Genomic DNA, 16362 nt, shown 5'->3' with positions numbered 1-16362 from the left:
ACACAGCCAGAACACGGAAAATTGAACTTTTTGGAAGTCCATTAACAACAAATTCTTCAGCCTGACCGGTAAGGGGCGAAACCAGCGGCTGGTGAAGCGGGGTTGCACAGGAGGTCTCGGTCAGACGAACTCAGGCGCGGAATCCAGACACACGGAATCCAGGCGCAGGGTTGGACCTAGTGAGCGACCGCGGGGGAGACAGTGGGGGAGCAGTGCTGTGTGTTGACTGTGGTCGTGCATTTGTGCTCGGGCGGACAGGCGAGGGAGTGGGCGGTTGGACCGGGGCCCGGCTGCTCCCCGCGGCAAGTGGCAGTGGAGGGCGCCACCATTTCCCTGCTCTGACCCCACCTCCATATACAGCATCATAACCAAGTGACTCTGAGTGGTCCGGCCCGAGTGAACCACCTAAGGCGTTGATCCTCACCCAGCTGTGAGAAACAGCAGAGGGGGTCGCCATTTCCCCACTCTGACCATGCCCCCACATAAGCGTCACAACCCAGCGACCTGGGAGTCCAAGGTGCCGCTTCTCACACTTAAAGAGCCAGAACAGACGAAAAATGTCGCAAGAAGATCTCAAAGCTCCAGAGCCCATAGATCTAAGCAATGAAGAAATAGCAAAACTCTCAGATGCACAGTTTAAAACACTGGTCATCAGGATCCTCACAGAACTGGTTGATTATACCCACAAATTAGACAAATATATGAAGGTGAAACTAATTGAAATGAATGGAATTGCACAGGACACCAATAGCAATGAAAAGGAAACTGGGACTCAAATCAATGAAGTGGACCAGAAGAAAGCAAATAATGGCCAAACAGAAAAGAGTCAAGAAGCAAGAATGCAAAGAAATGAGAAGAGTCTTAGGAACCTCCAGGACATCTTTAAACGCTCCAACATCCAAATTATAGGGGTACCAGAAGGGAGAAAGGAACAGCCACCAGTGGAAAACTTATTTTCCAATATCACTGGGGGAAGAAGAAAACTTTAGGCCAATATCACTGATGAACATAGATGCTAAAATCCTCAACAAAATATTGGCAAACCACATCCAACAATACATTAAAAAGATCATACACCATAACTAAGTGGGTTTCATCTCAGGGATGCAAGGATGGTTCAATATTTGCAAATCAGTAAATGTAATACATCACATAAACAAAAGCAAGGACAAAAATCACATGATAATATCAATAGATGCAGAAAAAGCATTTGGGGAAAGGAACAGCCACCAGTGGAAAACTTATTTGAACAAATAATAAAGGAGAATTTCCCCAATCTGGCAAAGGAAATAGACTTCCAGGATATCCAGGAAGCTCAGAGAGTCCCAAAGAAGTTGGACCCAAGAAGGAACACACCAAGGCACATCATAATTACATTAGCCAAAATTAAAATGAAGGAGAGAATCCTAGAAGCAGCAAGAGCTAAGGGGACAGTCACCTACAAAGGAGTCCCCATCAGACTGTCAGCAGATTTCTCAAAAGAGACTTTACAGGTAAGAAGGGTCTGGAAAGAGGTATTCCAAGTCATGAAATCCAAAGACCTACAACCAAGATTGCTCTATCCAGCAAAGTTTTCATTTAGAATGGAAGGACAGATAAGGTGCTTCTCAGATAAGATCAAATTCAAGGAGTTCATCATCACCACGACCTTATTATATGAAATGTTAAAGGGACTTATCTAAGAAATAGAAGTTAAAGAAACATGAACAGTGAAAGGACAGCAAACTCACAGTTATTAACAACCACACCTAAAACGAAAGCAAACTAAAAGGACAGCTAGATCAGGAGTGGAAACATAGAAATGAAGAGCTCAAGGAGGGTTAGAAACAGGGGAGTTGGAGGAGGAGAAGGGGGGAGAAGGTACAGAAAATAAGTAGCATAGACAGTAGATAGAAAATAGAAGGGGGGGCAAGAATAGCATGGGAAATATAGAATCTAAAGGACTTGAGACACATGGTCATAAACTAAAGGGGGGTAATGGTGAGGATGGGGGGGTAGGATGGAGGGGAATGAAGGGGGGAATAGAACAACTGTAACAGCATAATCAATAAAAAAAATTTTTTTAAAAAGTAATGATGGGAAACTTCCCTAATCTGATGAGAGAAAAAGTCACAAAAATCCAGGGAACACAGAGAGTCGCAATCAAGAAGAACCCAAACAGGCCCACTTCAAGACACATCACCATTAAAATGGTGAAATTCCAAGACAAAGAGAGAATCTTAAAAGCAGCAAGGGAGAAAAAGTAAGTAACATACAACGGAGCCCAAATAAAGTTAGCTGCTGACTTCTCAATGGAAATGCTCCAAGCAAGAAGAGAATGGCAAGAAATATTCCAAGTAATGAGAACCAGAGGCCTGCAACCAAGGTTACTTTACTGAGCAAGGTTCTCAATCAGGATAGAAGGCCAAATAAAGAGCTTCCAAGACAAAAGAAGTCTAAAAAAATATGCCTCCACCAAACCAGCTCTGCAAGAAATACTTACAGGAATGCTTTAAGGAAAGGAAGGAAAAGAAAAAGACAAAGAGAAACACAGGTATAAAAATGATAATGAATAAGGGCCTATCAGTAATAACCTTAAATGTAAATAATAACCTTAAATTAAATGCTCCAGTCAAAAGATAGAATAGCTGAATGAATAAAAAAGCATGACCCACACATATGCTGCATACAAGAGACCCACCTGAGGGTCTCTTGACCTGAGGTCAGGGTCTTCAAATGACCTACACAGACTAAAAGTGATGGGCTGGAAACAAATTTTCCAAGCAAACGCCCAGGAGAAAAAAGGCTGGGAGAGCAATACTCATATCAGACAAAATAGATTTCTAAAAAAGGGCCATAAAACAGACACAGGAGGTCACTTCATAATACTCAAGAGAAGAATCCAACAAGAAGACATAAACTTTGTAAATACATATTCACTTAACATAGGAGCACCCAAATACATAAAGAAAATCTTAGGACTTCTGCCAAGATGGAGGTGTAGGTGGAAGCACTGTGCCACAGTCAACTTTAAAAACAACTAAGTTTTAGCAACAAAAACGCAGCCAAAACCACAGAAAATTGAACTTCATGGAAGTCTGACAAAGAACCCTTCAGCCAAACCAGCATGAACAGATCAAAACATGGCTCAAGAAGAACATAGAACCCCAGAGCCGATAAATTTAAACGATGAAGAAGTAGCCAACTTTCAGATGCACAGTTCAAAACACTGGTCATCAGGATGCTCACAGAACTGGTTGATTTTAGTCACAAATTAGAGGAACATATGAAGGCTAAACAAATTGAAATGAATGGAAATGCACAGGAAACTGATAGTAATTGAAAGAAAACTGGGACTCAAATCAAAGGAGTGGACCAGAAAGAGGGAAAAAATGACCAAACAGAAAAGAATGTAGAAACAAGAATTCAAAAAAATTAGGAGAGGCTTAGGAACCTCCAGGACACATTTAAACATTTCAACATCAGATTTATAGGGGTGCCAGAAGGAAAAGAGGAACAGCCATGAGTGGAAAACTTATTTGAACAAATAATAAAGGAGAACTTCCCCAATATGGCAAAGGAAGTAGACTGCCAGGAAGTCCAGGAAGCTCAGAGAGTCCCAAAGAAGTTGGACCCAAGGAGGAACACACCAAGGCACATCATAATTACATTAGCCAAGATTAAAACCAAGGAGAGAATTCTACAAGCAGCAAGAGATAAGGGGACAGTCACCTACAAAGGAGTTCCCATCAGACTGTCAGCAGATTTCTCAAAAAAGACCTTACAGGCAAGAAGGGGCTGGAAAGAGGTATTCCAAGTCATGAAATCCAAAGACCTACAACCAAGATTGCTCTATCCCGCAGTTTTCATTTAGAATGGAAGGGCAGATAAAGAGCTTCTCAGAAAAGATCAAATTCAAGGACTACATCATCACCAAGCCCTTATTATATGAAATGTTAAAGGGACTTATCTAAGAAAAAGAAGATAAAAAAGATGAACAGTGAAAGGACAGCAAACTCACAGGTATTAACAACCACACCTAAAACAAAAGCAAACTAAGAGGATAGCTAGATCAGGAGCAGAACCATAGAAATGAAGATCACATGGAGGGTTAGCAACAGGGGAGTGGGAGAAGGAGAAGGGGGGAGAAGGTACAGAAAATAAGTAGCATAGACAGTAGGTAGAAAATAGATTGGGGGGAGGGCAAGAATAGTATGGGAAATATAGAATCTAAAGAACTTGTGACACATGGACATAAACTAAAGGGGGGGGGGGGGGGAACGGTGGAGGAGGGGGTGTGCAGGGTGGAGGGGAATGAAGAGGGGAATAGAACAACTGTAATGGCATAATCAATAAAATATATTAAATAAATAAATAAATAAATAAATAAATAAATAAATAAATGAAAATCTTAGAGTACTTCAAGAAAGATATTGACAGCAACAAAATTATAGTTGGGGTTTTTAACACCCCACTGTCAAAAATGGATAGATCTTCCAAACAAAATATCAACATATATATTGTGGCATTGAACAATGCCCAGGATGAAATGGAGTTAGCTGATATATATAGAGCCCTTCATATCCCAAAGAAGATAAATACACATTATTTTCAAATGTTCATGGAACATTTTCAAAGATAGATCACATGACAGGACATATAACAAGCTTTAACAAATTCAAAAAAATTGAAAGCATCCCAAGCATTTTCTCTGATCACAAGGGACTGTAACTGGAAACTGACCCCAAGAGAAAAGACCCAAAACATTCAAAATTATGGAGATTGAATAGCATGCTATTAAATGACAAATGGGTCAGAATAAAATTAGAGAAGAAATCAAAAAGTTTCTGGAAACAAATGAAAATGAACTCATGACAACCCAAAATTATGGGACACAGTGAAAGCAATCCTGAGAGGGAACTTCATAGGAATACAGGCCTATCTAAAAAAGAGAAAAATTTAAAACAAGCAACCTAACACTTGCCTACAAAAAATCGAGGAACAACAACAAAGACAGCCCAGAGCAAATAGAAGGAAAAAAAATAACCAAGATCAGAGCAGAATCAAATGACATAGAGACTAAAAGCACAATTCTAAGGATCAATGAATCTAGGAGCTGGTTCTTTGAAAAGATAAACAAAAGCAACAAGCCTTTAAGCAGGCTCCTCAAGAAAAAAAGAGAGAGGACCCAAATAAACACAATCAGAAATGAAAGAGGAGAGATTACAACTGACACTACAGAAATACAAAGCATTGTAAGAAATTACTATGAAGAACTGTATGCCAAGAAAATTAAAAACTTAGGTGAAATGGACAAATTTATAGAAAAAATATAATCTTCCAAAACTCAATGAAGAAGCAGAAAGCTGAACAAACCAATAACAGCAGATCAAATTGAAGCAGTAATCAAAAATCTCCCGACACACAAAAGCCCTAGACCAGATGGTTTCACAGGAGAATTCTACAAAACATTGAAGAAAGAGCTAATCCCTATTCTTCACAGACTATTCCAACAAATCTAAAATGATGGAAGACTCACTAACTCTTTTTATGAAGCCAGCATCATCATAATCCACCAACCAGATAAGGATACAAAAAAGAAAGAAAACTTTAGGCCAATATCACTGATGAACATAGATGCTAAAATCCTCAACAAAATATTGGCAAACCACATCCAACAATACATTAAAAAGATCATACACCATAACTAAGTGGGTTTCATCTCAGGGATGCAAGGATGGTTCAATATTTGCAAATCAGTAAATGTAATACATCACATAAACAAAAGCAAGGACAAAAATCACATGATAATATCAATAGATGCAGAAAAAGCATTTGACAAGGTACAGCATCCATTTATGATAAAAAAAAACACACAGCAAAGTGGGAATAGAGGCAGCATACATAGAACTGGACAGCTACATGCAAAAAAATGAAACTTGAGCACAAACTTACACCATACACCAAAATAAATTCAAGGTGGATAAAAGACTTAAATATAAGCTGTGACACCATTAAAGTCCTAGAGGAGAACATTTGCAGGAAATTTTCAGCTATTTCATGCAGCAACATTTTTACTGATATGTCCCCTTGAGCAAGGAATATAAAGGAAAGAATAAAGAAATGGGATCTCATCAAAATTAAAAGCTTCCGCATGGCTAAAGGAAACAGTATTAAATTAAAAAGACAACCAACTGTATGGGAAAACATATTTGCCAATGATACCTCAGACAAAGTTTTAATCTCCAAAACATACAAATAACTTACACAACTCCACTCTAAGAAGACATCTAACCTACTTAAAAAAAAATGGGAAAAGGACTTGAACAGACACTTCTCCAAGGAGAACATCCAGAACATCCAGAGACACATGAAGAGATGCTCAATATCGCTAGCTATCAGAGAGATGCAAATTAAAACCACAATGAGATACCACTTTACACCGGTCAGAATGGCTATCATAAACAAAGCAACCAACAACAAATGTTGGAGAGGGTGTGGGGAAAAGGGGTCCTTAGTTCACTGTTGGTGGGATTGCAGACTGGTACAACCATTATGGAAAACAGTATGGAATTTTCTCAGAAAAATAAAAATCCACCTGCCTTTTGATCCAGCAATTCCACTGCTAGGATTATATCCTAAGAACCCTAAAACATCAATTTCAAAGAACCTATGCACACCAATGTTCATAGCAGCACAATTTACAATAGCCAAGAGCTGGAAGTAACCTAGGTGACTGTCAGTAAATGAATGGATCAAAAAATTGTGGTACATATACACAATGGAATTCTATGCAGCAGAGAGAAAGAAGGAGCTACTACCCTTTGCAACAACATGAATGGAACCTGAAAGCATTATGCTGAGTGAAATAAGCCAGGTTTTGAAAGACAAATACCATATGATCTCACCTTTAACAGGAAGCTAAACAACAAAACAAACAAGCAAGCAGAATAAAAACAAAGACACTGAAATAGAGAATAAGGGGACGGTGACCAGAGGGGAGAAGGGAGGAAATTTAAGGGGAAAAAAGCGGGGAGGGATTTGGAGGAACAAGTATAAAGGACACAGGGACAATAACTAAGGGGGGTGGAAATGGGAGGGAAGTGGGGAGCATGGGGCGGGGTGGGCTGGGATGGGAGAAATAGAAAACTGTACTTGAAAAACAGCTAAATAAAAATTAAAAAAAAAGAAATTAAAGAGGACACAAATGGAAGCAGGTACCATATTCATGGATTCAAAGAATTAACATCATCGAAATGGCCATATTACCCCAAGCAATTTATAGATTCAATGCAATCCCTTTTAAAGTACCAATGCATATTTCACAGATATACAAAAAACACTTCCAAAATTTATATGGAACCATAAATGACCCAAATAGCTGCAGCAATTTTGGGAAAGAAGAGCAAAGTAGGAGGGATTACAATGCCAGATCCCAAACTGTATTACAAGGCCACTGTAATCAAAACAGTATGGTACTGGCATAAAAAAGGAACTTAGACCAATGGTACAGAACAGAAAGCCCAGAAATAAACCCAAGTCTCTATGGTGAATTAATATTTGACAAAGGGGGCAAAAGCATAAAATGAAGTTGAAATAGCCTCTTTAACAAATGGTGTTGGGAGACCTGGACAGCTACATGCAAAAAAAAAAAAAAATGAGACTCAATCACCAACTTACACCATATACAAATGTAAATTCAAGGTGCATAAAAGACTTAATTATAAGTCATGACACCATAATAGTCCTAGAGGAAAACTTTGGCAGGAAAATCTCAGACATTCCATGAAGCAACATCTTCATGAATATGTCCCCAAAAGCAAGTGACATAAAGGAAAGAATAAACAAATGGGACCCCAACAAATTAAAAAGCTTCTGCATGGCTAAAGAAAACAGCATTAAAATGATAAGAAAGCCCACAGTATGGGAAAACATATTTGCAATGACACCCTGGACAAGGGCTTGATCTCTAAAATATATAAAGAACTCACACAACTTCACTCCAGGAAGACAAAAAATCCAATTATAAAATGGAGTCATTAATATCTCATTAATACCACAATGAGACAGCACTTCACACCATTCAGAATAGCCAACATAAACAAATCAACAAATAATTGTTGGAGAGGATGCAGGGGAAAGGGAATCCTAGTACGCTGTTGGTGGGTATGCAGACTGGTGTAGCCACTGTGGGGAACAGTATGGAATTTCCTCAGAAAACTAAACATGAAACTGCCTTTTGACTCAGCAATTCTGCTGCTGGGATTATACCCTAAGAGCCCTGAAACTCCAATCCGAAAGTACCTATGCACCCCAATGTTCACAGCAGCACAATTTACAATAGGCAAGTGCTGGAAGTAACCTAAGTGCCCATCAGCAAATGAGTGGACCAAAAAACTATGGTACATTTACACAATGGATTACTACACAGCAGAAAGAGAGAAGGAGCTCCTACGTTTTGTGACACCATGGATGAAACTAGAGAGCATTATGCTGAGTGAAATAAGCCAGGCAATGAAAGAGAAATACCTATAATCTCAGCTGTACGTGGAACCTAATCAACAAAACAAACAAGCAAGCAAAATATAACTAGAGACACTGAAATTAAGAACAAACTGACAGTAACCAGAGGGAAGGTAGGACAGGATAATGGAGCGGGAAATGGTGAAGCATTTTTGGCAACAACTATAAAGAACTCATGGACAAAACCAAGAGGAGTAGAATCAGAAGAGGGAGGTGGAGATGGCTGGGGTGGTAGGGAGTGGTGGGGCATAAATGCAGACAACTTTACTTGAGCAATAATAAAACAATTAATAAAAAGAGAACTAAGGAAATGTAAATAAATAAAACAACTTCTACAATGCTTTTTGGTCCAGCTTTCTTTGGTTGTTTACCAGTTATAGGCTACCATACCTGCCAAGGGCCACTGTACATTAGTTGAACTCCAAAGCACTTTAGAATTACAGAGTGTGGGGAAAGATTATTTTAACAGAAATAATATATTTGCCTTCTTTTTATACCCATGCATTAACCTCAGTTCATGGGAAGATCAACATATTGCTCATTTCAAAGATGGGTACTGTCTTTGTATCAGATAGTTTGGCAGGCATCCCCTCTTAATCCCATGGGTAAGTGACTTATGAGGCAAAATGGTAACTTTGGGGTTCTTGCTGAAATTATCACTCCAGAAAAATGAGAATGTTGCTCACCTCTAGGGAGGAATAACAGACCTCATTTTATCAAGCTTAACATATTTGGCCATGGGAAATGAATGGAGGAGAAATGTCAAGATATGATGATATATTTCTTTCTTATTGCAGATACTGGACAGAAATTCCAAAACAGTCTTTGTTGCTGTCCAGGAAGTAGAGCTAACAATGTCAATTTACTCACTCAGCTTGGGATCCTACTGACATCCTTCTCCCAGGGAATACTCTGGAATTTTTATGATCAGGACCAGGTGTTAGCCAGGGCTAATTCATAATGAGACTCAAAAAACTGAGGTGGACAGAGGGGAAAGAAATCTTTGTCTATGAAGGGCCCCGATGACCCTCCCTCCTCCTCATTTCAGAGGTTTGGCAAAGCAGGACAGTTCAATGGAAAAACACCTCTCACTGACACTAGCAATGTTAGTGTACATAGTGCCTCCTCCTCCAGGTGCTCCCTTTTTCTAACAAGGCCATTGCCCCAACTAGCAATCTCTGTTAACATGGTTGACAAGGTGTTCTCTATCCCCTTCCAATGGCCCTGTAATTTTGTGAAGTGTTATTTGAGGAAAAAGTCCTTCTGAGCACTTTGTCCTGGTGAATTCATCTATGCTCAGTCTAAGCACATCTTTCTATGGAATAATGACAGCTCAGAGGATATTTTACCCACTACTATTCCTTAGTTTGTAAGATTTCCTCTATAAAATCTATATCATGCCTACAATTTGGGTCACTAGTAATATGTTTTTTGTACAACAGTTAACTGAGGAAATTATAAAATCTCCTCTAGAGTTTTTAATAAGGTAAATTTCCATTTGTAGGAAGTTTATTCTGATAAAAACTAGAAAGACAAAATATTTTAATCATTTTTATTTCACAATTTTAATAGTTTTTATTTCATAATTCTTCTTTATGATAGATAATACCTTCCTTGAACACCCAATCTAAATTCTCCTTCCCTGTGATTTGCTACTAGAAAGGGAGTTTTGCTGTCTTCATTGGTTATAAAATTGTCTTTTTTGTATATTTTACTTATTTATTTCCCATCTTGCCCACTATAATATAAATAACACAAGAAAATAGATTTCATTTATATTATTTATAGGTAAAACCCAATGCCCAGAAGTGTATCTGGGATATGAATGTGACAAAAACATTTGTTGAATGAATTATTTTAGTGAATACATGAATGAGTATATTTAATAGCTAATCATCTTATCTATGAGGAAAATTGGACATGTATTAACATACTTCTTCTTTTGTACAGATTGTTTGCTTTACAACAAACTTCATTAGTATTGGAAAGAAAGCTTTAAAAGAGGAATTTAGAAAGAATCAGGCTGGATGTGTAACTCTTAAAAATAATCAAGAAATAATTTGCATTTTCAGTTCTAAAAGGTGTAAATTTCAATGTTGTTAATCACTTAAGAAAAGCTAATGATGCATATGATGTGTAACACCAAATTACTAATATCAATTGTGTTTGATTAAATATTTGCCACTAACTTATTTCCTAAGCCAAAATAAATTACTAATTTTGTAAAGTGCCGAGAAATGTACTTTATTGTAAGCAGCACCATGCGTCTCCTCAGGTGGGATCTCCTTGCTTCATTCCTATCCACACTCTGAAGGTTCAGAAGGCTTTTCCGATGTATTTCAGAAGTTCCATTCGGATCTAAGAAGTAACCCAAGATGAAGTTTGATGAAAAATATTGTTCCACATGCTTAATAGTTTGAATTTTATTGTATTTAGCAATATTCAAACTAAAGATGTTAAGGACAATTATATACAACCTATTAAGTCAAACTGAAACAACCTATTCCATGTTATATCCTCTATTACTCTCTTCAGTCTAAACCCCAAAAGAAAAATTACTGGCCTTTTTCCCTGGTACACTGTGTAGATTCTAAACACCCTTGTCGTTGCTTCAACTGTTTGGTCCACCTGTAACCTTTTATTTATATTCCTCTTAAAATTCAGCTAAACTGTCTTTTTTAAATGCTATGCTATTCTTAATTCAGCTAACAATTTCTCCTTCATTTTGATGCAGCTTCTTGGTAACTTTGTAGAGAATGCATCTTCTGCATTATACTATATTTAGTTGTGTGTGTGTGTGTGTGTGTGTGTGTGTGTGTGTCTTGTCTTCCTTACTAGAATGTTAAAGCACTGAAGGCAAGAACCACATAGTTGTCATCTTTATACTCCCCATATTATCTAGCACAGTGCCTTGCAAAGAATGGACACTCAGTCCATATTTCCCTATTTGAACTCAACTGAATTAAAATAAATTTAAATAATCTTTCTGAAGTCAGGGAACATTACATCCATAAACATTTCTAGAAAAAAGCCATTTAAAGGGGAATTATTTTTTATTCATTCTACAATCCTTTTCTACTCCTGATGCCCTATATTCCTCACTATTCTCAGTCTGCTATTCCTCATACAACCTACTTTCACTGGTGCACTTCCCATTATCACCCTTAACTGTGACTTCTCAACCACGTAGAATGGGGACTGACAGATGCAATAACTCACACTAACACTACTAGAATCACTTTTCAAGATTTTTCCAAAAGCTGATGCAAAGTAACTGAGATGGCCTTACTATATCTTCACAGAGACTAAAGATTCCCTTTAAAAATAATTTTAAGTATTTCTACTTTGTAAGATTCACCAAATATATGGAGTCTATCAAATTCATTACCAGCAACTGAATGTTCAATATTAAAACAATTTATATGAAGATTTATTAGTTCATGTTCTTCAAGATAATAAAGTTATTAGCTTACCTAGCATTCTCAGAGCCTGTACACACCTATGCTTCACAGAAAAACTATAGTAGCATAACATGCTCCACCATAATCTTAACATGCATATATGCCTATTAGGCTTCATTCTATTTTGACACAATTCATAAGTTAGTTAAGAGTTCCATTAACATTGAAGAAAACATCAAATATTCACAATACTGACAATACATATTTATAATATAAATAAATTAATGATAAATCTACATATAAGTTTTCAAAGCAATAAATAAGCCAATAATTAATTTTTTCTGGAGATATTAAAATATACTTTTAAAAATATATTTGCAACAGATATTAAAAATTGACCTTTTAAAAACTGCTGGTCATTAATCATTGCATTTATCATCTAATTCTTATTAATTCATCTGAGTCTATAATCCAGAAATATTAAAAATAGTAATGAAGCAGAGAAATATATACTTCTAGATACCTCTTTCCTTTTTTCTGTGTGTCAATCAAAGCTACAATTTTACATATTAAGCTGTATATAGTTAAGGAATAAGTGCCTCATGTACATTGAACATGAATTCTCAAGAATTCAAGACAATAAATAAAATGAACATTAACACAGTTTATTCTCACTGGATAGTAACTTAACTCTTACTGACACAATTTGCTGATCCAGAATAGGTCTGTGAATTAATCATAACACATTAATCAATCAGATTCACTATAGTGAAGATTATTAGATTTACTGTGGGAGGGGGGAGTAGGATGGGTAATGAAAAGAGAGAACCATTGGGACAACAACTGTAATATAATAACAATAATTATTTTTAAAAAGAATAAAATGGACTTTCTAAAAAGGGATTTAGGTGGAGGATTCAGTTAGTTCAATTATGAGCATTAAAATTTTTTGTATATTTGCAAATGGTACCTTGGACAAAGGTTTGATCTCCATAATATATAAAGAACACACACAACTCCACTCCAGGAAGATAAAAAACCCAAGAAAAAATGGGCAAAGAAGAGGAACAGACACTTCTCCAAGGACAACATACAGAGGGCCCAGAGACATATGAAAGGATGGTCAGCATCCATAGCCTTTAAAGAGATGCATATTAAAACCACAATGAAATACCACTTCACACTGGTCAGAATGATCATCATAAACAAAGCAACAAACACAAGTGCTGGAGAGGTTGTGGAGAAAAAGGAACCCTAGTACACTGTTGGTGGGAATGCACACTGGTGCTGCCACTGAGGAAAACAGTATGAAATTTCCTCAGAAAACTAAACATGAAACTACCTTTTGACCTGGCTATACCACTCTTTGGATTATACTCTAAGGATCCTGAAACACCAATTCAAAAGAACCTATGCACCCCAATGTTCATAGCAGCACAATTTACAATAGGCAAGTGCTAGAAGCAACCTAAGTGTCCATCAGTAAATGAGTAGATCAAAAAGCTGTGGTACATTTACACAAAGTAATACTAGGAAAGAAAGAAGGAGCTTCTACCTTTTGCAACAGCTTGGATGGATCTGGAGAACATTATGCTAAGTGAAATAAGCCAGGTGGTGCAAAGCAAATACCATATGATCTTACCTGTAAGTGGAACCTAATCAACAAAACAAACAAGCAAGCAAAATATAACCAGAGATATTGAAATTGAGAAAAAACTGATGGTAACCAGAAGGAAGGTGGAAAAGTATAAAAGGGGAAAGGAGGAGGGGTTTTCAGGAACTTCTCTAAAGAACACATGGACAACACCAAAGGTAGGTTAGGTTGTGGGTTAGAAGTGGGGTTGGCTGGTGTAGGAGGAATTGGTGGGGGGAAATGCAGACAACTGTACTTGAGCAATAATAAAAAATGTACTAAATGAATTAATTAATTTAATTAAATGTTTTACCTGTTTCCAACTGGGCTTCCACTGTGGACAATTGAGATCTGTGATAAAGATAACACTAAATTCAAATATACAAAATATGCACATAATGTATTAAATCATTTTTCTTAAATATCATTCAAAGCAGTTTTTAAAATATGTTAACTTTTAAGATTAAGGTGTCAAAAACCGCTGTTAGTAAGCCACTGCCAGGACTCAGCAACCTCCACCTTGAGCCCTTTCACTTCCCAAAGCTCTGATTCTCTTTCTCCCCACCCCCACCCTTGCCCCAAGTTTTCTTGCACCGCAGCCTTCTGAAGGCTCAGTTTCCCACTGAGGAAAAGGAATGTATCAAATGTCTGCTATTCAGACTTCCGCCAAGATGGAGGCATAGGTGGATGTGCCGTGCCTTCTCACACAACCAAGTTTAGAGACAACTAAATATTAGCAACAGAAAACATAGCCAAAACACAGAAAATTGAACTTTTCAGAAGTCTGTTAACAACAAATTCTTCAGCCTGACCGGTAAGAGGGGCGAAACCAGCAGCTGGTGGAGCAGGGTTGCACAGGAAAACTCAGTCCGATGAACTCAGGCGCATGGAATCCAGGCGCAGGGTTGGACCTAGTGAGCGACCCAGCGAGCGACCAAGCAAGCGACCTCGGGGGGAAACAGCGAGAGAGCAGGGCTACGGGTTGACTATGGTCACGCATTTGTGCGCAGATAGACAAGCGAGGGAGTGGGCCATTGGACCAGAACCCAGCGGGTCCCCACAGCAAGCAACAGGGAGGGCACCGCCATTTCCCTGCTCTGACCTCACCTCCACATACAGCATCATAACCAAGTGACTCTGAGTGGCCCACCCCTGGTGAACCACCTAAGCCTCTGCTCCTCACCCAGTGGCACAAAACAGCAGAGGGTGCCGCCATTTCCCCGCTCTGACCACGCCCCCACATACAGAGTCACAAACAAGTGACCTGGTAGTCCAAGGCTCTGCTCCTCACACTTGAAGGGTGTGAACAGATCAAAAATGGCTCAAGAAGATCTCAAAGCCCCAGAGCCTATAAATCTAAGTGATGAAGAAATAGCAAAACTCTCAGACGCACAGTTTAAAACACTGGTGATCAGGATCCTCACAAATCTGGTTGATTATACCCACAAATTAGACAAATATATGAAGGCGAAACTAATTGAAATAAATGGAATTGCACAGGAAACCAATACCAATGAAAAGGAAACTGGGACTCAAATCAATGGAGTGGACCAGAAGAAAGCAAATAATGGCCAAACAGAAAAGAGTCAAGAAGCAAGAATTCAAAGAAATGAGGAGAGTCTTAGGAACCTCCAGGACATCTTTAAACGCTCCAACATCCAAATTATAGGGGTACCAGAAGGGGGAAAGGAACAGCCACCAGTGGAAAACTTGTTTGAACAAATAATAAAGGAGAATTTCCCAAATCTGGCAAAGGAAATAGACTTCCAGGAAATCCAGGAAGCTCAGAGAGTACCAAAGAAGTTGGACCCAAGGAGGAACACACCAAGGCACATCATAATTACATTAGCCAAAATTAAAATGAAGGAGAGAATCCTAGAAGCAGCAAGAGCTAAGGGGACAGTCACCTACAAAGGAGTCCCCATCAGACTGTCAGCAGATTTCTCAAAAGAGACCTTACAGGCAAGAAGGGGCTGGAAAGAGGTATTCCAAATCATGAAATCCAAAGACTTACAACCAAGATTGCTCTATCCAGCAAAACTTTCATTTAGAATGGAAGGACAGATAAAGTGCTTCTCAGATAAGATCAAATTCAAGGAGTTCATCATCACCAAGCCCTTATTATATGAAATGGTAAAGGGACTTATCTAAGAAAAAGAAGTTAAAGAAACATGAACAGTGAAAGGACAACGAACTCACAGTTATTAACAACCACACCTAAAACAAAAGCAAACTAAGAGGACAGCTAGATCAGGAGTGGAAACCTAGAAATGAAGATCTCAAGGAGGGTTAGCAACAGAGGAATGGGAGGAGGAGAAGGGGGGAGAAGGTACAGAAAATAAGTAGTATAGACAGTAGATAGAAAATAGATGGGGGGCAAGAATAGCATGGGAAATATAGAATCTAAAGGACTTAAAAAAATGTCTGTTATTCAGAACCTCCACTATTTAGACCCCTTTTCTGATGCAAGTAGGTGTGATAATCTTTCTGCTGGTACTAAGGATTATATCTATACAAGAATTTAACAAATAAATGGTCAAGAAGGAGGTGGGGAAGATGGTGACGGAGTAGGACGGAGTGGATTCTAGCTCCCATCCTGGCAGATCTATAGAGAAGCAGCACACTAATCCATCAGTTATCCAGCATTTGTGAAATTAAAAGAACAGAGATTGTGACAGACAATGAAACACCAGAAAGCGGCAGGTCAATGGGGTCTTAGGGACTGGAGTAAAGACAAAGAGGAGGCAGGGGCCAGCACCCCCGGCCAGGTGGCCCTGGTGCTGCCTCTAGGGCCAGGGACCAGAGCCATCCATCTGAGACCAACAC

General features: G+C 38.4%; 1 protein-coding gene across 1 annotated transcript in view; it reads right to left on the bottom strand.

Moving 5' to 3' along the window:
- Window positions 1-10591: 10591 nt before the first annotated feature.
- CCDC7 (coiled-coil domain containing 7) overlaps window positions 10592-16362 on the bottom strand; it is a 362459-nt gene continuing 356688 nt past the window's right edge. The window contains exons 16-17 of the mRNA XM_053670977.1: window positions 13850-13887; window positions 10592-10860 (exon numbers count right to left, since the gene is read on the bottom strand). Coding sequence (XP_053526952.1) covers window positions 10842-10860; window positions 13850-13887 — 57 coding nt within the window. The 3' untranslated portion in view covers window positions 10592-10841. The remainder of the gene's footprint in view (window positions 10861-13849; window positions 13888-16362) is intronic.

This window comes from Artibeus jamaicensis, unplaced genomic scaffold, assembly GCF_021234435.1.
Source record: "Artibeus jamaicensis isolate MK-2021 breed Jamaican fruit bat unplaced genomic scaffold, CSHL_Jam_final contig_659, whole genome shotgun sequence".
NCBI classification, from domain to species: Eukaryota; Metazoa; Chordata; class Mammalia; order Chiroptera; family Phyllostomidae; genus Artibeus; species Artibeus jamaicensis.
The sequence above is the reverse complement of the archived record's forward strand: the minus strand, read 5'-3'. Positions and strand labels throughout refer to the sequence as shown.